Below are 21,391 nucleotides of genomic sequence, written 5' to 3' on the forward strand. Positions count from 1 at the left end.
TTTTATTCTCCAAGATATATAATATGTCAGTAAATACCCCACCTGTGAATTTTGAGGTTGTCTGTGAAATTAAACGTACATGGTTTACACGGAGACTTATCCGCTCACTAGTCCATCTTTACAGCCTTGTTGTGTTTATACTTGCATTCTTGCAAATTATTTTAACCCAAACTTTTCAACTTTCTCAACTGACGCTGAAGTAATGCAACTGTTGAGTAGCTCATTTATAGCACAGAGCTTATTTTCTGCAATAATCCAAAGGGAAAATCTGCTTTTTACCAGGGTGATGCTAACTTCTGGGTTGGGCAAAAATACCTGCAGCATTCTATATCACTGTCAGATTCACATCATTTTAAAAATAGTATCAAAATCGATGCAGCCTGAGCCTGACGCCTTTATTACCCAAAATGCAAAACTACAATAGGTTTGCTAGGAGATTCAGGTGTGGTATAGTAGTAGCAGCTGGTGTTGCTGCAAGCTGCTAGCCCAAGACTTTTTTTCATTTTCAGTCTTGTACTAAAAACAAGTTCTCTAGGACAATGAACATAAAACTTATGACGTGAGGGAAAAATGGATGGGAACTTAGGAGAGGTAATTCAAGAGATGCTGCCTTGGATAGCTGCCCGAGGTGAGAAAAAGGCAGAAAATGCAGAGAGAGTTGTGCATTAATTTTAATTAGAGGAAAGCAAAAGTTGTAGCAATTAATTAATTAATTCGGGCAATAGCAACAGCAAAGATCCAAAAACGCATATAGTACAGGCTTACATTCAGATCTGAACTTTGCAACCTTCAGATTGTTGTCAACTTCAAAATACCCAAAACCATAAAAAAACTATATCACAAATGAATCCCAAATGTTCATCGCTTATTTGTCTTGTTGGCATACTCTCATTTATGCAACTAATCTGCCTTGTACATCCGATCAGCAACAGAAAACAATGTGACTTTGGGCTGGTCACAGTCAAATAAGGACAAAAAACCTTTGTGTGGTTGTGAGCATGAGAGCTAGTACGTAGTGAGACGATTAGTAAGTGTGACTTTGATAGATTCACAGGACAAGGTGTGTTCCTCTGTTAAAAATCAGCAATCTGCAAACTTTGTGTGTTTTTGTGTGAGAGTCACTTGTGGCTCACAGTCAACAATCAGTAAAAATCACCTTCAAGTGCCCCGAATTTGATTATGACTCAAGCATCACTGTGCAGCTGTATCAACCATTCATACCTTTAAGTGTTGTGATTCTGACTGAAGCCCTAGTGAAACAATATTAGTAACATATTCAAACTGTGCAACTCATTTTGTGGTGAGATGTCACAAAAAACGTGATTTTAGCCTTGTGTGTATGTGTGTGTGGAAACTGTTCATTCCTATAGAAATTCAATTTAAATTGCACAAATTCAATTTTCATTCATTTTAACTTTGTCACCAGAATGCTGAAGAGAAATAGCCTTTGTTAGCCATCTATTAATTTGATGGATTGCAGACCTGCAGATGCATCCACCACATCCTCTGTGTGTGTGTGTGTGTGTGTGTGTGTGTGTGTGTGTGTGTGTGTGTGTGTGTGTGTGTGTGTGTGTGTGTGTGTGTGTGTGTGTGTGTGTGCGTGCGTGCGTGCGTGCATGCGTGTGTGTGTGTGTGTGTGTGTGTGTGTATGCTGGCATGGGTTTGTTCTGAGGCACCAGGACAGTGTGTGTTCTTGGCCAGCTTGCCGCCTGGCTGTGCCTGAATTAAGTGAACCATCCCTGGGCCAGCTGTCACCACACACCCCCATGACCCCTTCCTCCATTCCCCCAGCCAGCTGGGTACACTCACAGCTCACTTTGTGTGTAAGAATGTTTTTGTGTATGAATGTGAGTTATTCTGTTGGCCTCTGATTAACACCCAAATTTGGGTTAGAGATGATGTGACTTCATTTCCACATGGAGAAAATATTGTGAGGCTTAAGCAGTCTGCAGTAGACAACTCAAGTGGGTATTAAGTTGCAAACTTTTTAGTATTAAATTCCCCCTTTGTGTTACTGTCTGCTGTGACTCAGTAAGGAAACTGTCACAAATGGGGAATTCAATGCTAAAAGGTCTGTAATTTTAGAAGATACCCACTTGATTTGTCTCACTCCGACTGCTAAAGCCTCATATTAACTACTGTGGATTTTGTCACCCATCACTTACACTGAAATTGCTTCAGGACGAGGACTTTACAGCCATTGGAGACAGGTGGAACACAGGGGAGGGGAAAAAAGGAATCTGTAAAAAGCTATAAAAGCTATGTTCTTCTAAGCCCCAAATTTATTTTCTTATTCTTCTGGCATGTTTTTTTTATCATCCACATCCACAGTGTTCAATGTCTCACTGATACCTTTCAAGGTTTCCAAATTATGCCAGATTTTCTGGCCATTTTCCCCATTCATGCTGAAAAGACTCATCCACATCAGTTCCCCCTCGGCTCTGGTAACACATAATTTCCAGGATATGTGCCATATCAATTCATTTCCAAGTGTTTCCAAAAAACTAGTCTCTAAATTTTCAAGTTTTCCAGGATGTGTGGGAACCATGACAGCAGCAATATTCCCCAGGCTATCTGTAGCACTCTTTAACCAGGACTGATAGACAAGAGAATGTCAGTGACAACGGCATCTTACAAGAAAGTCGACATCATTGAAACACCTGCTGTCAGAGCTGTGTAATACTGACTGGCTGTCTAACATCCCCGAATATGACATTAAGGGCCAAGTTAATGTTGAATGTCTCTGTCTGTCTCAGTCTGTCTCAGTCTGTCAGAGTCTCAGATTCCCTAAAGGGATTTCCAATTTTCTGCTCAAACATATCCCTCAAATATCTGGAGTGCTTTCAGTAATCATCGCATCAGCTCTCACACCTCATCTTTATCCCTCTTATGCCACCAAGTAAATTCTTCATTTATTTTTGTACTTGGTGATTAAGTTGATCCAGATTCTGTTTCAGATTCATCCCTACCAAATGATCACCAAAATATTTTGAGACTGACAACACTGCATTCTTATTAACTGCAATAAACTCAAAGTTCTTTTCACTTAGCAGGTAATGATGCATTTGTTTTAACAACTCTGTCACGTTCAGCATACAACTTACACAAAGCAATGTAAGTAAATATGTTTCCTTATAACCTGATATAAACTGTCGGAGGGTCATGTCTCTGATATCTTTTTTTTTTTTTTTTAGTAGTGTTATACTTGCATCTTACTGCATGTTTCTTCTTACCTACAAGGTCCCATTCCCCGTTGGGTATGTAGGTAGAGATGTCTACGTCCATCATCTGGAGGTCCAGCAGCCAGCCGTTGTGGGTCCAGGAGCCAAACTTCAGGTCACACTTCTGCACATCGAATGGGAACCACCGTACATCGATGTAGCAAGTACTCTTCAAGATGCCTGGGGGAGAGTGTTGGGGGGTTACTTCTGGCACTATGCACATACTCTCATTGCTATGTGTGTAATAGTTACATTGCTTGATTTGTTTAAAATCAAAAGTCACTACTGGATTTCAATTTTAAAATTATACACCAAAATGTATTATTAATATTTTAGTTTTCTGTAACTAAAAATCATTGTTTAAAGGTTGATACAACTAACTTAAATGAACAGAATTTCCATTACAAAAAGTAACCTGAGTTATCAGCATATTTTCTGGGTCGAAGCATCGAGTACTAAACTTGGTTATAAAGTTAACAAACCATTGAAATGTAGTTGAAACAGTGTTGAAAAGATGGTTATATGAAACCTTGGTGTCTGAAAACCTCACAAATTTGCCTGGTTTTAACTTTGACACCTAGATGTCCTTACACCTGCAAGTCAAAACCATGGCGGTGTTTCAGTCAGTGAGTTAGATAGTGAGGAGGATAAAGACAATGATCGAGTTAATGATGTCTGTAAAGATGATGATGATGATCTCAACAGTCCTGATGTGAAAAGATGCGAATGATGGTGACGATACTGTAAGAACAACCATAAATAATGGTAATACAGTAATAAGAAGAATTGAATTTGAAACTTTAGTTATTAGTCTCACCTGGTGGGATGTACTGGCAGGATCCTGAAGCATTTACTAGCACATTGGTATGGAACGTAGCATCAAACCTCTCATCAGCACTGCAGGGAGAGAGTGGATAAGATAAAAACCATACTGGGGCCCCAAAAAGGCAAATAGACCTCTAGAGAAAAAGCCAGAAAGGGGAATAAACGGACCAGAGGTTATGATGTTCATTGAGAGTTAAGTACAAAGGTAAAGACGGATAAAAAGAAAAACCCAGACAATAAACAGCGAGTGAGAATGAAGGTGACAGACGGAGGTAGAGACAAGGGGGATTAGAGTGGATCCAGACAGACAGTGTTTAATTTTACTGATCATCTTTAACAAACATGGTTGTTTGCCATCGAGACGTCCTTCAGGCAGACAGGGATTATGTACACTCAAGAACTACAGATTATTATGATCAGAAAATTACACATTTCACACAAGAACATAAATCATGGAACATTACAACATTTGAAATGTTCTTTCAGAGAGTAAATATAAACAGACAATTTTTAGACTATAATTTCAAATGTTGGTCTCTTTTTGCTGGATATAAAGTGTCTCTCTGCATTGACTGTAGTAAAAAATGTATGTCAGAAATATTAAGAATTCAGCTTAGGCTAACTGAATAACAAGAGTGGATAGATTTTTAAAATAACCAAAGAAGTGCTAACCTTGCGAGGCAGCTGGACTCATGAGATCATGCAAGAATCTGTCTGATCATGCAAGAATCTGTCTTGTCAGGATTCAATGTAGTATGCAATCGAAAGAGGTATCGGACCAATCACCCTTCTTTGGGGAAGTACTATGGGCTGGGCACAGGTTAGCATAGATGGTGCTAGCATCAGTTATATCAGAACTGGAGAGTATTTCTTCAGAAGAGCCAAGAATGGAACTGAAGGCTTTTCTCATTGGAAAACTTCAGGCTTCAGTTAGTTTGTCTACGCTATATCGCTCATTGATCTGATTGGGTGCATATCTTCTGTGATGGACTGTGATAGACAAATGTCACATCCATTCACCTGCCGAGTATTTTTTGAAAGTACCTGCCCTTTTCCAAACAGTTTTCTTCCCAGGTGGTTCTGTGTATTGCATATTATTTGTTAACTACAAAGCACTCAGAGTACATCCTCTGCTGAAGCTACACAGCCCTCTACATTTATTATTCTGATCAATGTTAGACATTTTTAACCTGAATCTGCATTAAAATACACACAGTGACAGACAATAAGGGCAGCCAAGATTTTTGGAGAACCTAAATCCTGTCAATTTCAGGGCTTTGTACAAGAATACACTGTGCAAAAATACAGTACAATACATATAATGTGTGTCCGTCATCTAAATTTCCCACACTGATAAGAATTTGGCAACCAAACCAGTTTCAAAAACAAAAGAAGAATATATATTTTTTAATGGCACAAAATCTGTTTGGGTATATAATCTTGGCCTATGAATCAAGGAATTGCACTACCATCGTTTGTCAATTCATCCCTTTGGTCCTGACTGAAATATATCTCAACAGCTATAGGATGGATCACAATGAAATGTTGCACTGACGTTCATAGAATCTTAAGGACTTTGGTGATTCCCTGATTTTTCCTTTAATGTCACATTTGTGGTTTTGAGTTGAATATCTTGACAACTATTGGATTTCTTCAGACATTCACGTTCCCCTGAATCGTAATCAGCTTTGTTGATCCCTAACCTTTCCTCCAGCATCGTCATCAGGTCTACATTTTAATGTGTCCAATACTTTGGTTTATGACCAAATACCAGCAAAATGACATTCCCATCAACCTCAGCTGTACTTTGTGTTTAGTGATAATTGGAAAAGATTATGCTAAATTAACATGGTAAACCTTACACATCAGCATGTAAGCACTGTCACTGTGCACATGTTAGTATTTAGCTCAGAGCACAGCTGTGCCTAAGTACAGCCTTACAGAGCAAACAATCGCAAACAAAAACTAAGAACATAACCTCCTTGATAGTAAATGAAATAGTAAAAGGCTTCCTATGATGGCAACATAGAGTTTATTTATTTATTCATAACTTTTATAATATTTATTCGTATCATTCAGTATGCTGTTACCCTCATAGAAACAATGGATGAGATACCCTGAATGCACCTCATTTTGAACAATAACTTTATTCATTTCAATTCAATTCATTCAAAGCCAGACAGAACAGGTTGACTGGACCATCATCCATTATTTTACATTAGTACATTTCTACCACTTACAGTAAGAGACTGGTAGCAACGGGAGGAAGCTAGGGGGATGCCTATACTCTTCCTGAAGGCTTTTTGTTTGACAGGTAGAACATAAATTTTAGCAAAGTGCACTGGTACTGAGCCCAGGAGGCATAACAAGACAAGGCTTTACCCAATGCCAGATTTATAGCTGCTACATCAATAATCTAAATCTAATCACTCTTTTCACTTAGCAGAGAGTGGAAAAACTAAGAGGCTGTGAGAATACTTTGGAACAGCCGTAATCGCTCTTATCCATTGCCGAGAATAAATTAGCTAAATTAGCATTTAGCCTTGTAATGGTATTTGGAATATATCTACCTAACATACAAATTAATTGGGTGGCATTAGCATTCAAAAACAGACCTGCAGTTTCTCATTTTTTAAACCATCAATCAAAATGTGGTTAATATGAAAGGACATATTTTAAAATTAACTATTTTAAATTAAGATTTAGTAAATGTTTGGAACTGTTTTGTGAACCTTGTGAACCTAGAAATGTGGAGACTTACCATACCATGCCTAAACATAGCACAGGTAGCACATGAGCATCGCAGGAGACTTCTTGATGCATAATCTTAATCACATTTTAATCAGATCACTAAGTAAGTAGAACATGTTCCAAAAATATCACATGCCATGTGGAAAAGATGAGGACATCATAAAGGCATTGAATACCAATGGAGTCCTTTTACCCGCAATGGGAATTTTACAATTTAACCTTCTTTTTCTTATACCCTGGTGGTCATAATGTTCTGCAGCCCCAGACCAACCAACTGTGATGCACTGTGTGTTCCGATACCTTTCTATCAGAACCAGCATTAACTGTTTCAGCAGTTTGAGCTACAGTAGCTCATCTGTTGGATCGGACCACACGGCCAGCCTTCACTCCCCGCGAGTATCAACGAGCCTTGGCCACCCATGACCCTGTCTCTGGTTCATGCTTTTCCTTCATTTAACCACTTTTGATAGGTACTGACCACTGCAGACCGGGAACACCACACAAGAGCTGCAGTTCTGGAGATGCTCTGACCCAGTCGTCTAGCCATCACAATGTGGCCCCTGTCAAAGTCGCTCAAATCCTCACGCTGCCCATTTTTCCTGCTTCTAACACAACAACTTTGAGAACAAAATGTTTACTTGCTGCCTAATATATCCCACCCACTGACAGGAGCCATGATAACCAGATAATCAATGTTATTCACTTCACCAGTCAGTGCTCATAATGTTATGGCTGATTGGTGTATATGAGCCATTGACTGAAAAACCAAAATACACATTTGAAATGCATGTGGAAACATTATTGAAAGCATCTCCATCGAGATATGCTGCTATGATAAGTAAAGACAACATTGTGTTGTCTAGATTTATGAGTAAAATCATCTCTTCATGTAAAAAAAAGTAGCCCAACAGTGAGATGGCTTACATTATTTACATGAAAAACATAATGAAAGCAGAAAACTCAGTCCCTTTGCATCCCAGCTCCCCAAGTGTCAGCAGATGGTGAAATATTCAAAATCATGTATGTGAAAAAATGGCTCTTATATATTATTCATCTGAAATGGGTTTAGGATGGTTGCTGTGACATGGACACATACAAAAACGTATAGCTGTCTACCTTTTCAATCGTCCACCAGTCAGGCTTTACAGTCCAAACAGTTTTGGCTAACTTGGAGACTATCCTGCTGTGAACTAAAGAAACAGGCTATCCTGCAACTTGTATAGTGGATGTATGGAAATGCATACCTTTGCATATTCTCTGCAAATGAAATCAAGCCAATAATTGATCTTTGGCCTGAGGGTTTGTTGTATGAACTACCTTACAATCAAACGATATGTCTGTTATGAAATCCCCAGGCAGCGTCCTCTTCTGAACCCCACCTAGAGACTCCAAAATCAGATACTGTACTTTGAACTGCTGTTTGGCGCATTGGCATAAACAACAGTCAGAGTCTTCCTCTCCAAAACATCTAGTTACAACCCTGTTGTTTTTTCAGAGAAAACTCCAACATAGCAACACTCAGCCATAGGCTTGTGACCTTTGGTACCTGTTTGCCATCTGCACCACCTGCTGCTTCTTTACCACCAGAGAGCTGACATTCCATGTGCCCAGAGTGAGTTTTTGTAAACACGCTTTCACCTTCTGCATGATTAGCAGAGCACCAGACCTCCACACCAAACTCTACATGGTATACCTGCAAGCTTCCCTCCCAGGCGGGAGGCGGCCCCAGGCAAGGTAGCTTGAGCCAAAGGTTCCTCTTAAGGCTGGGGTATGCTTGAATCACACAAGATCGTATGGCCTCAGTCGATTCTTAGAGGGTATTTCTGGTATTCATTGTGGTATAATCAAAATACTCTGACCATGTGTGTTTCTTGTATATAGTTGAAAGCACAGGATAGATGTAGAAGATTCCCAAATGGTGTACTAAATTTTAGCTTCATTCAAATCAAAGCTTTCAAAAAGCCCAATCTCAAAGCTCAGAGCTATTTGTATACCTTATTTAAAAGCTCACAATTGTCTTATTCTGCTTTACTCTTCATAGGTTGAGGATTCCTTCACAGTTGAGTTTTTTCCTTATATTCAATTTTTGTATTTGTTATACATTTTTTCTTTGTCTCACTACTGCAATGACCTAATTTCCAGATGGGGATCAGTAAAAGTTTATTTTATCCCGTAGTTTTAATCTCTTTTCTTGGTTGCTTTCTTGCTTCATAAAAATAGAAATGAATGATTTTCCTCCTGATTTATACTGCATGCATAAGGAATGTCAGCTTCAATCTGCTTCTGTATCAGAACTATATTGTCGTTATCGTTAGTGATCGCTGATCCCCACCGTAAGCTGCTTAATGTTCTGTATCATCCCTGTTAGATAGCCAAACCTCTCCCTTCTCCCTCTCCGTCTCTCATGCACACACACACACACACACACACACACACACACACTCACACACATGCAACTCGAGCCAAGCGGGAAATCTGTCACTAGCCCCATAAAAGAATCCTCAATCACCTTGAAGGCAGAGCTGAAAAGCCATCATCAGTCAACTTCAACTCTGCCTTGTATCGTGTTGTCTTTACCCCATTACAAGTGTGATACTTTAAGAGTGTGTGTGTGTGGGTGTCAGGGAAAAAGACCATGTGGTTCGGAGGCCTGAGAAGGTTTGATGTATTGAAAACATCTCACTCCCATGTTAAATACCCTTTCTTAGAGCTTGACAGTTTGATAATGGTCAGTCACACAAACTTTTTCCCTTCAGTGTCTTTTACAGGTAGCATCACGATAAAAAAACTATTTTACTCACATAAACAGTAGCCCAAGGCAAACTCGAATTTGTTATTTTCTCAAGTGGTATTCCCTAGAACATTAACATAATTTATGTTTAGTGAGGGAAGTCCTCGTTCAAGTAAGGATTTTCTTCCATAACTGTGTTTACTGTGTGAAACTGTATAGAATTTTCAATAGCAATAACCAGATAACATCATAGATAGATTATATTTTCTTCCCTTACTGCATTTTATCTAACATATAAATTTATCTTGGTGTTGCAGGCACAAAAGTAAATAATGAACTCTTCCAGAGCCAAAAAATCTTCAATACAGGAACACAGAATTTCTGTGAAAGGTAAATTTTTTTTTTTTATTTCCTTTTTTGCTAGTCCTTCCCTCTGATTATCCTTTTGGACACAGTGTTCCATAATTGGCCCATGGCACATTGGCCATAGTGGTTGTTTTTTCATAGGTCGCAGCTGTTTAGCAATAGGATAAGTGTTCTGGATGTTATTTGTTTACCATGTAGGCAGCTGTCCGTAATTTATGTCTAAAAGCGCCACGTGTTTGTGGATACAATTGGTGTCAGATATATTCTTAAAATGTACACAAAAGCCTGAAACACTGGAACACTGGAACACTGGAAAATGATCAAGTCGCTCATTGGCATTGATTCAAAGGAACGTTCTAAAAACCCAGCAGGTCTAGACCACATTGTGAATATCAATCTCAGAAGCACCTAGCAACCTAATTTCTCTGGGCAGGCACAGGAGCCTCATCTCCATCCAAAAAGCAGAAAGCCAAAATGGCTGAACAGGTTGACTACAAAAGAAGTTCAGTTATACTGACCTATGAATCAAAGAAACCAATGGGCTGTTCTAGAGATATATTATTTCTCCTTCTAATCACCAGTCCCATTCTTGGACAAAAGTATGAAAAGAAATTAGATCAGCCAGATGAATATTTCTAATAAGACCTGTAGCATATAATATGAGTGAACCATCTCTATAAATGGATTAAATTATAACACAAAAAGAAATGACTAAAATATTCCATACAAATAAAGGTACATTACGAAAATGTAATACAGAAGATTAAATTATGTCTATTCTTCTCAAGTTAGACGCACTATTAGTATTTCACAGCGGCGTATCTGTTGTCATTTTCAGCCACTAGGCACGTTTTCAGCAGTCAAATTCCTACTGCCCATCGCGACAGATGCAAAGCCCCCTGGGAGTTATGGTTTATGTCCTCCCAGAGGGAATCTGTTCAATCATATCATTAAATGAGGCTGCAACCAAGAGTGAAATTTCATCTAGGGAATACATCTTTCCACTGTGTTATTAGGTAAACACAGCCCAGACAATGTAAAGTCTACTGTATTAGAAGTATACTGTATTAGAAAACTAATTGTTATTAATAGAGGAAGAAATGAGAGAGAGAAGAGAACAGAAAACATAGAGAAAAACAGCCAGAGCATTGACAGATTAACCACTGTGCCGATCATGCCAGTGGCCAGTAGCCACTAATATAATTGCCGGCAAAAGTGAGGTTTCATCATTTTAGCTGCCTTTAATCATTCCTCCCTTAATATCAGTGTACTTTATTAAATAACCATTCTAATTCGTAAAACTACACTGTGCAGATGATTTTAAATGAAGTATGGTGAGCTAATAAATCAGAGTTGATGGATTCTAAGGGCCTGTGGAATAAAGATTAACCATGAACAGTATAAGTACATTAAAAATTATTATACAAAAAGTGATGGGACTAAATTATTTTATATAATTCTCTGAACTAGCTTGCAAGCTTTCTGTATTACTAACAAGCACAGAAGTTGCTGGGAGAGGAGAGGAACGAGACAAGACTAGGCGAGTCAACAGAGCAAAAGGTTGTGAGCATACCCTACCTGTTGTAGAGGAGGATATCTGGGACCCATACCAGATTGGAAGGAAAACGCAGGTTCTGAACCCCAGGGTAGCTGTCTGGGTTCCATGAAAGGTAGATGTCTGTCCAATACTGAAACAAACAACAGAGAAGGTAAAAGAGTCAATATAAAAAGCAAACGATGAGTTAAGGGCATAAAAACGAGAATAAAACACATGATAATAAAAGTTAAGAGAGCAAATGACAGAACAGGTGAAGAGAGAAAAATCAGAGGTTGAACTAAAATGAGATCAATGGCACATTTAATGCTCTTTAATACTGTAATCTGTTCTTGGTTTGTATCCCAGCCAGGCGAGCCAATATATTAAAAATAATAAATAAACATTCACAGCTTAAACAGTGTTGGTACAATGCCACGCAAACTGCACGCATCACCTGTGCGTCATAGCATCTTTCCTCAAATATAAAACATATCCTGGCACACAGCAACTATACCAAACCAAAATGCATCAGAACTTCCTTTAGAATTATGGTCAACCTTAATACATGAGGTGTCAAACATTGTCCCTTAACCCAGGCTATTATTCCAGCAATTGCTGGCTCTCACGCTTTGTCTCCAGCTCTGTTAATGGCGGCTGGCAGTTAAACCTTGCCAAGCTGACAGTTGTTGGCACTGACCTCTGCGCTCCCATTTGAGCCTGGTCCATATTCAGCAAGGGGCTAACAGAGCCCAGCATCAAAGCATTTAAAAGCACCAAGAGGGAGTGTGTGCCGCCTATGTGCATCTTTTCATGACTTACAATAGGTAGCAAGGTGATGTGTGATCTCTGGAATGGTATTCATATGAGTGTGTTTTGGCATGTAAGCACATTCATTTTGTGTTTGTTACTAGTGAGTATGTGTCTAGTATATGTATAGAAGACAGATATATTGTAGATGGAGGCACTCAGATGTTGTAGCCATAGGGCCCATTCTCTATGGAGCAAACACAGTCCCGTTACTAATGTGGCCACAGTACACCGGGCACATCTGTGCCTTTATGTACGTGTGTATGTCTGTGTGTATACATATTTGCACATGGACATGTGGGATGTTGTGCTGGCATAAATGTGCTCTTGGAACTGATGTACGTTTCCGTGCTCATGCAAACCTGCATATGTGTCTCTGTCCATGTAAGTCAATACATTTACACCTTACAATCAACTCAAAATCTTGAATAGAAAGTGTCTGATTTGAACTTTTCCGCCAACACCAAGAGATGCCATCCATCTGAAGTGGGCCTGCTGACATGTGTCTCCACTCACGCAGCTAATGACTTAATCACTACACTTGTCATCTGTGGGCCTTGGCGGTTTGGTGCTAGAGAGCCTTCTTTTCATGTTCGTTGGCTGGGAAAGCACAACTAACAGCCAACAGAACAAATTACAGCTCAGTAACTTTGTAGTCTGTCAGGAACAGATGAGAAGGACACTAGGCTACGTGAGGTAACAGCTGCCTAAGAATAGGTTTCAGAGTTACATAACAGAAATTTAAGAAAGCGTCACTAATTTGAGACAACTAGGTTTCTTATTAAGAGAGTGTGATATTCATTCTCTGAATGCAAGACTGTTTCAGGATGTTTTAGGGTGGGGAGTGCAAAAATGCAGTATGTATAGGTAATAGCTAAATAAGTTGGGCTGATAAATAATTCACACTGATTGATTTTTGTTATTTATAATGACCTTCTGTGCATCCCATGCTCATATAGCCTCCTCACACCAGTCTGCTGTCACTGCAAAGCCAGAACTTTATATATAGACCTACTACTACAAAAGATTTTTGTAACAATTATAATATGTAAATTCCCTTTTTTTTTTTTTTTTTTTTTTTTTTTTTTACAACACTTGTATTTAGGTCACATCTGGATTCGAGCCATTTTGGACTTCATCTGTCATATTTTTGCCTTCACCCAAAAACAATGGAGGTGAATAGTAATTTGTGGTGCTCACAGCAATGGATAAATGTATATTTCAACAGTAAGATATCTTTCCAGAAATAGTGTCCTGGTTACTCTGGATAATCCACGGACCTCACTGTGAACAGGTGTTATAGGGACAATTTCTTTAGTAAAAAATAGTTCCAGTAAAAAGAAAACTGTTGACAGCATGATCTGTGGATTATTAAAATTCACAGCAACACAGTTCCTGGAAAGACACATTACTGATTCATTTTTTTTAATCTTTCAGAGCGGTAAGCACCACAAACACAGTTCCATTCACTTACATTATATTCAGATGGAGGAAATATCCGAGACAAATATCTTAAATTCTAGGTGAAACAATCTTTAGGTAAATTGGGTGAACTGACCTTTTAAAGGCACTCTTGCATCAGCCATAAGAGCTGGCTATAGAGGAGAACACTAAAGTTACACCCAGTTCTTAGAAAACTAAAGCTCATTACAATTCTCACAGTCCAATCCATTCGGATATGGGACATTCATTGCCTGATAAACCTGTAATCCTAAAATCCTCCGTGATGTAGCAGAGGTGAACCTGCCCCTTCTCTGTCTGACTGTCTGTGAGCTAGTTTATGTACTTCTCAAGTCTCCTTCAAAATCTGCTGCATCTGCAAAGCCCCCTTAAGCCATTACACCAAAGTGAATGCCAGTATTAAAGAGGTGGCTTCCTGAATAATTGATTCATTCATAACTTGTAAGCCAGGCAGCGGCCAACTCAACCTGACTGAGCACAGGCTGTGAAATTCTTAATGGGCTGTTCTGACTGAGGCTGCTGTGATAATGAGGCTGTTGTACCTACCTGACTGGCTTGATGTAACGTTTTCCTGAGCATTGTAATGCATATTTCTTGTACCATTTACTCTACATACCTTTCAACTTTACATAATGGGATAGATGTGCTGTAGCTGAACTAAATAGCTTAGTTTCCACATGCTTAGAGTGAAATACAGATGCTGTTAGGAATCTCACAATTGACTGTTCACTAAAACCCTCTCCCGATCACAGTTTAGCAACTGTATCTAGGCACGGCACATCTGTCGGGGTTTCCCCACATGCCAAAGTGGTGTGCGTGGTAGGGCTGTGGTAAGAGCAATACTCTGCATCAAAAGTTTATATTGTTCCTTTCCAAAACTAAAAAGATATTTTTTAGCTAAAGTATAAGGAATGGATGTGTGTGGCTGTGTTTGTCTGTTCTAATCATAGTCCTATATAAAACATTGACGTGGTCTCCTTGACGTCATAGATTTCTGAAAGGCCATTGTGAAGCACAGTGTGGCAGCTCCAGCCGTCACCATCTTGGCAGTGCCTGACTCCATCTAACTCCCGGCTAATCCAACAATAGGCAAAGACGTGGAGTGTGGGTGGAGCTGAGGCAGGCTGAATGACAGCTGATTGCTGAAACCAGCCACCTGTGACGGGACCCACCAAAGCGAAGCCTTATGCATAACACAAAGCCTTATATAATTTAAATGGGTGACATATATACAGATTCACCCCCGATACACGAGCCATGAGACCAACACTGGTTTTTGTACAAGGCTGAAAACATGTTTATTTCTGCTATGAAGCTGTGCATTTTAACATGGGGGCCTATGGAGATTGACTCGCTTTTGGAGCCAGCCTCAATTGGCCATTTGAGGAACTGCAGCTTTTGCCACTACAGCGTTGGCTTTACTATTTAGCCATTAAGGTTGCTGCTTGGTTCTAACGTAAGATGTTATCCTTAGCATGCATACAGTAAAACCTCAGTGTTACTTCCAAGGCCAAGAGTTACAGTAGCATATCATTAACTACATTCACTACAACTTCACTACATTAGCTTGGGAAGTTTACGCTCCACCAGTATTACAGCGTTAAATTTGCCAAACTCATCAGTTAGTCCTTGTTAAATGTGAAAACATATTGTTTAAAATTTGAGTATCTACGCTGAGCAGCCAGACAGGTTTATGTTAAAATGAAATAACAGTATAATATTAAATTTTTCCTTATGTATAGTACTAATTAGATCTACACTGCAATACACAAACAGGATTTTATAAATTTCATGTCTTCAAACTGGTAAGGATGCTGAATTCTTTGAACATGGAGGTTAAGCCACTTTTAGCCTCTTTTAGCACATTATTATTATTTAAGTAGCCATCAATATATAAAACGCCTTTAGAGTTTTCGTTTTAAAAAGAGTCACTTGTAAAGATTAAAAAGTCAGCCGGAGTCCGCTCATGGAGCTAATTTTAGCTCAATTAGCTAGCTAGATACTGTTGATAATCTGTATTTTCAGACAAAATCAAGGCAGAAATGAGAAACCTGCTTTTGTCTATGGAAATCATTGACCAGCAAATTACTCAAGTTGAAGTTCTACACCATTATCATAGAACGGAAAGCTTACAGGTGTAACAACAGTATCTAAGGTGCCAGGGCTTAGCTAATGGTCAACTGACACTAAAAACAATCTCAACACCTCACTCTGCAGTAAAGCAAATATGAAATATAAAGCTTAAAAAGACAAAAGATAGTAACCCAGTGTTGGCTGAGATTTTTTTAGGGCCTTGTTTCTATTACCTTTTTAACCCATGTATTTCAACTTATGTGAAGTGCCTTTGAGTTCCTTGAAAAGCACACTATAAATAAAATGTATTAATATTAAATGTCTGGAGAAAATATCTTTAAAAACATGATTTGCTGGCTTAATAAGATATTTTTATCCTCACCTTCCTGTGACATAGCCTAATGCTGCGATAGAACATGCTATTATTAAATATCTTAAAAGAATAATAACCCACAAAATATAATTTTTGACACAATGTTACTGCCTTTTGTAGGCAAAGAAAACATTGAAGCCTTTTGACGCATTAAACTTCAGTCTTATATTTTATAGTGCCACATGAGGCCCTGGAGAGTCACTGAAATGTATTAACTTTTCTGGGAGGTCAAAGCAACTGTTTCTGTTAGTTGCAACTTAAATCATACCTGGCTCTGTGCCTTCAAAACCGCAGATGTGAGCACTTTTTAAAAATATGAATGGCAGAGCCCACAGGAAACAAACAACACACTCACACACATTCCGAAAATATATTAAATGACAATTTTCACTCAGTGATCACACAAGAAGTGCTCGGAGAGGACACATACCAGCTGCAGCCAGGCATTTGTGATCAACACTTGGTTCTTTTCATCCTGGAGGGAAACAGGAGGGGAGAGAAAGAATAATCAGCAGTGAGTAGACATGGCTTTATACACAGACATTACACAATTATTCTGCAGTGTGAGAAGAAAGAAAAAAATAAACACTGCACGTCTGGTAAACACAAGGTGAGATTATCAGACAGATTGGCAATTAAGTTTAACTGCAACCCAGATGACTTTGATTTTCCTTTTTACTAGATTCTTGTAATGCAACAGAAGTCATGTTCTGCCATTTTAAACAACAATGAAATCATAAATAATTAGGAAATAAAAAGAAAGATTCAAATAGGACAAGCAGCAATTTGCACTGGAGATGAACAGTGACACTAAGGAGAAAGGATTCAACAAAGAGCATCTACAGCTGTTTCTAGCAACGTCATGAAAACAGAAACACACAGACTCAATGGCTCCTGCTGCATTTATGATATTTTACAAGGGTCAGTTCATGGTCAAATGGTCAGAAAGAGAAAAAAAATTGGGGAGAGTGAGATGAATCTGGATTGACAGAGAGAGAAGCAGAACAGAGACTGAAATAATTCATGAGACAGCGAGAAGGGGAAAAAAGATAGAAAGAGGTCAGAAATAGAGGCACAAGGAAGAAGAGCAAAAAGAAAAAAAAAACAACAACACCTGAGGATGTATTTAGAGTCTGTTTTGCAGAATCCTACATGACAGCGACAAGTTTTGCTGCTTGTTACACACTGGTATGCTGTGTGTCTGACGTATTACCTCCCTCTTACCCCTGACAAAAAGTGCAAACTGCTTGACAGTAGTAGCACTTGTCACAGCACATCTTCTATTCTGTTTTTTCATGGATTTGTCCTTTTTTACTTTCACTTAAGTGATTTATCACGTTATCTTCTACCACCACCGGTTCAACCCTTTGAAAACTTTTCCTTTAATGTTACTGTGGTAAAATCAAATCATGAAATCAATTTGCTCACTTTATTTCTTCTATTTCTCACCCCACCAGACCTAATCTACTGTATAGTTTTCTTTCTTATCGCAGTTTCATACTGTTTTCGCTTCATTCATCTTGCCTTTTTTTTTCTCTCTCAGGAACAATTTCAGTGGTGGAACCTGAAAAATGAAACTTGTTCATATGTTGAGACATAGTCACAGAGGAGTGTGCTTAGATTTAACCTTAACTGAATTACTGCTCTCATAGTCCTTTACTCAGTAGCAAGGGGCCATATCAGTGCTTTTGAAAATGCTTGACGGTAATGTAAAGTAGGCACAATTTGTAGTTAATGGGATGAAACTGGCAAAACCAGCAGTATGGTGCTTTTAAAGGTCTTTGAAAAGAAAAAGTGTGGATTAAGTTATCACATTGTACAGTATTCTTAGGTGATGTAATTTCAATAAATTAGATTATAGTTCATAAGCCTCTCTTGAGCCACTCAAATCAGCTCAGGGCATCAATTCATCGACTTTTAAAAGGTCTGGGGTTTTCATGACCTGTAAAATTGTGTATCTGTCTCCTTCAGAATGCCCTCCATCCTCCTGAAAAAGGACTTTATTGACAGCGGTGCAAATGAACATGGATATATTCGCTCAAGTTTGGGATCACCACAAGTAGTACAACCACTAATAAGGGTATTATTATTGTTTTTTAAGTCACATAACTGAGTATATGAAGCACATATTTTCAGTACACTTGCAAAAAGATATTTTATATAACTAATGACTCCAACAATCTCTGTAGTACATAGAATTCCTGAAAGATCAACAAAAGGTGCTCAAACTCGGTGCTATTAACTACAAGCAAAGCAAACTCGCTGCTCTTAACTTCTCCTTGTAGTGAAAATCGATCCTCACACAATCGGCGCTCCTCTCTTTCCTCCCTGCCTCCTCCCTAACTCCCTCTGCGCTGCAATCTTATCTCCACCTGTCCTTTCTGATCTGTCCCTCTTTTAAACAGCCTCCTTTCTCCACTGCTGAAATAGAACAGCCTCCCATTGTGTGCTTCACAAAGCAACATTTTTCTGTTCTTTTGGTGGTATGTGTGTGCGATCGAGCTTGCAATCGTGGAGATTTGGCTTTGGCTTCGAGGTTGCTGTGTTTTCGCTCTATTCTGTGCCTGACCTCTCTTTTGTGGTGTTTTGTGGGATTTTGCTCAGCTGCTATAGGCAGTATCAGCCCTGTCACACCCACTATAAACACTTTAATCTCCTCATAAATCTACTGTGATTGGCTTTAGACAGACTGGCAAGGTTGTGATGGACACCTGCATTCAACGAAAGCTCCTTAACTGTATTTTATTGCAAGTCATCTCACATCATATGGCCAAGGACAAAAACATGTCATCCCATATAAATGAATTGGTGCTTTACTGTAAATCTCCCTGTCTATTGTTTTAGAAATGGTTTTTCATCTGTGCAATTTGTCCAGTTTTATCCCCAGCAGGGAACAATAGGATAACTTCCTGCATGTTTTCTTTCAATCCAGATCAGAGGATCAGTGTTTCAAAGATACTAAATCAACAAACAATGACAATATCTCAAAAAATCTACTGTTTTCTGTACTTGGCTCGCCTTAGATTTTAACCAATTTCCTTTAAAATAGATCTTTAACTGAACAGGATGCCCTCGTGTTTGAATGGTTCAATAGATTTGGTTGAATTGCTGCACCTCAACAGAGTGTGTGCAGACAGAATGAAACAGAATGGTTTAGCAGGAGCACAATGAGAACTGTCTCTCTACATATACTTTCTATCTGAGGGTTGATAGAATGAAATGTGAACACAAGCACTGCAAACTGCAAACTATTTTGTGCAAAGCAGCATTTAGTAAGAGGAATGTTTCTGAATGTGTGAACCTTCATCAGGAAGACTCATCGGAGTTATAAATTCAGTGTTTCTCACCAAATCGCACTGTGTTTATCCTTGAGATACTGTACAAGAGTATTTCCATTTCATACTATTTCTACTCCAGAAAAAATATTATAACTTTCACTCTGCTACATTTATTTCTCAGCAGTTATTTTCAGATTAAAAAAAAGACAATAAGCTAATAAAATGAAATACATTACTAAACACTGAAACAGTTGTTCCTAACATATTTGTCAGCCCTCACAAAAAAGCTGTTTGGGGTCACTTGTTAGCAGATCTTTCCCCTCTAAACGTCTCAAATGGTTTTATTCAACTATATGTTTGAGGGCCGAAAAGGTCTGCCTTTGTTATGTTTGCGAGCACATTGTTGCTACTAACTGTTAATCAGTGGAACAGCGTGAAACCAAGTACAGGACATGAGTCACGCTTGCACAATACAAACAAAACACGCACACACTCGTAACATTGCTCCAAAGTGCCGTGCTGGCCTTCTTGCTGTTTGTCATAGTTTTTAAGCTCATCTTATGTTCTGTATGTAAAATCTCAAATTGTAACATAGCTAGTAATAAAAGAAGTCAAATAAATAAAGTAAAAAGTGCAATATTATATTTGATATATTATATATATATGAATTAGATATATGAAGTAGTATTAAACAGAACTACTAGAGGAAAGTGCACATACTTCAAATTTGTAAGTAAGTAACTTAAGTACAGTATTTGATTACTGAAATGTATTTAGTTACATTCCACCACTGAACCTGGGTTTGTTTGTCAGCTACATAAGGCACATGGTAGCCCTTCCTGTACTGGATGGGAACCGGTCCTGTGCTCATCTGTCAGCCTGTCTGTGTATCTGTCATTATTCATGCCGGTGAACCCAGTCTGTGGGCATCAACCTGCCCCAGTTCCCGGGTTAGAGAGTTACCAAGGAACAGATGGAGGGATCAAAGGTCTCATTTCACAAACACACACACACACACGCACAAACGGCTTTACATTATTAACAACTGCCCAGTAAGCATTAATTCACTTGGCTTTGCCAGCTTATCCATTATGTATCAAGTCAGTTAACAATGTACTATATATTTATAGCAAACACACACATATATAAAACATATACAACAACTGATACTGACTACAACAGCACATAATATAAGAACAGCACATTATTTGTAACTTTTCAATTAACACCAAATCAATAACATCTTAAATTAAAACATACTTCATAAAAAGAGTGTATGAAGAGAACTTGTCTCATCACGTCGTGTATGAAAAGTGCCATATGTTCTCCGTGGAGAACTGTGTCTCTGACGTTTGCAAACTCTAAGAATATATTGTTGTTTCATATGAGACTTGCCCATATTAATAATAGAATGGGAATCCTATATTACAGCCCAGCGTACGGCTCTTACCACCATGTAGTTATCATGAGAAGACAAGACGTGACAGGGCTGGCTCAGGGATGTGACGGAGTGTCGGCTTGGGTTTTTTGGATGAGCGCTTCGGCTGTGTGGTGGGGGCTAACAGGCAGGAGGTTATGTGCTGGTTTGAGAGAGGATAGGTGTGCGTGAATTGGGGAATGGGAGGAACCACACAATAAAGCACAAGGAACAAAACATAAAATGAGATGTGACAGAAATCTGCCCAAAACACAGTCGATTTAAGAGCTGTGGGCTTTGACATGAAAAAGAGTGAAAGGGAGGATTGTGGCCACATTGAGCTAAATGAGGTTTCTGTGTGTTTCTGGGTATGTTTTTGTGTGTGCGTTTGTGGGTGTAAAATGCAGGATGTACACATAACAACTGATGTTTTGAAGAAAGATTTTCTCTTAAGAAACAATGTTATACATGAAAATGAAGACGAAACATAGGTATTGGGTTTACAGAAAGTGTAAAGTAATATTTTGGCATTTTGGGAAATACGCTTTTTG

The 21,391-nt window shown here is 38.7% G+C and overlaps 1 protein-coding gene across 2 annotated transcripts in view; it reads right to left on the reverse strand.

Moving 5' to 3' along the window:
* The window catches only part of LOC127354902 (neuronal acetylcholine receptor subunit non-alpha-3-like), a 66,316-nt gene that overhangs the window by 10,060 nt on the left and 34,865 nt on the right, over positions 1-21,391 (reverse strand). For both annotated transcript variants that reach the window (XM_051385216.1, XM_051385217.1), the window contains exons 3-6: positions 16,576-16,620; positions 11,473-11,582; positions 4,039-4,118; positions 3,234-3,401 (exon numbers count right to left, since the gene is read on the reverse strand). In XM_051385216.1, coding sequence (XP_051241176.1) covers positions 3,234-3,401; positions 4,039-4,118; positions 11,473-11,582; positions 16,576-16,620 — 403 coding nt within the window. The remainder of the gene's footprint in view (positions 1-3,233; positions 3,402-4,038; positions 4,119-11,472; positions 11,583-16,575; positions 16,621-21,391) is intronic.

The sequence above is a fragment of the Dicentrarchus labrax genome, unplaced genomic scaffold, assembly GCF_905237075.1.
Source record: "Dicentrarchus labrax unplaced genomic scaffold, dlabrax2021, whole genome shotgun sequence".
Classification (NCBI taxonomy): Eukaryota; Metazoa; Chordata; class Actinopteri; family Moronidae; genus Dicentrarchus; species Dicentrarchus labrax.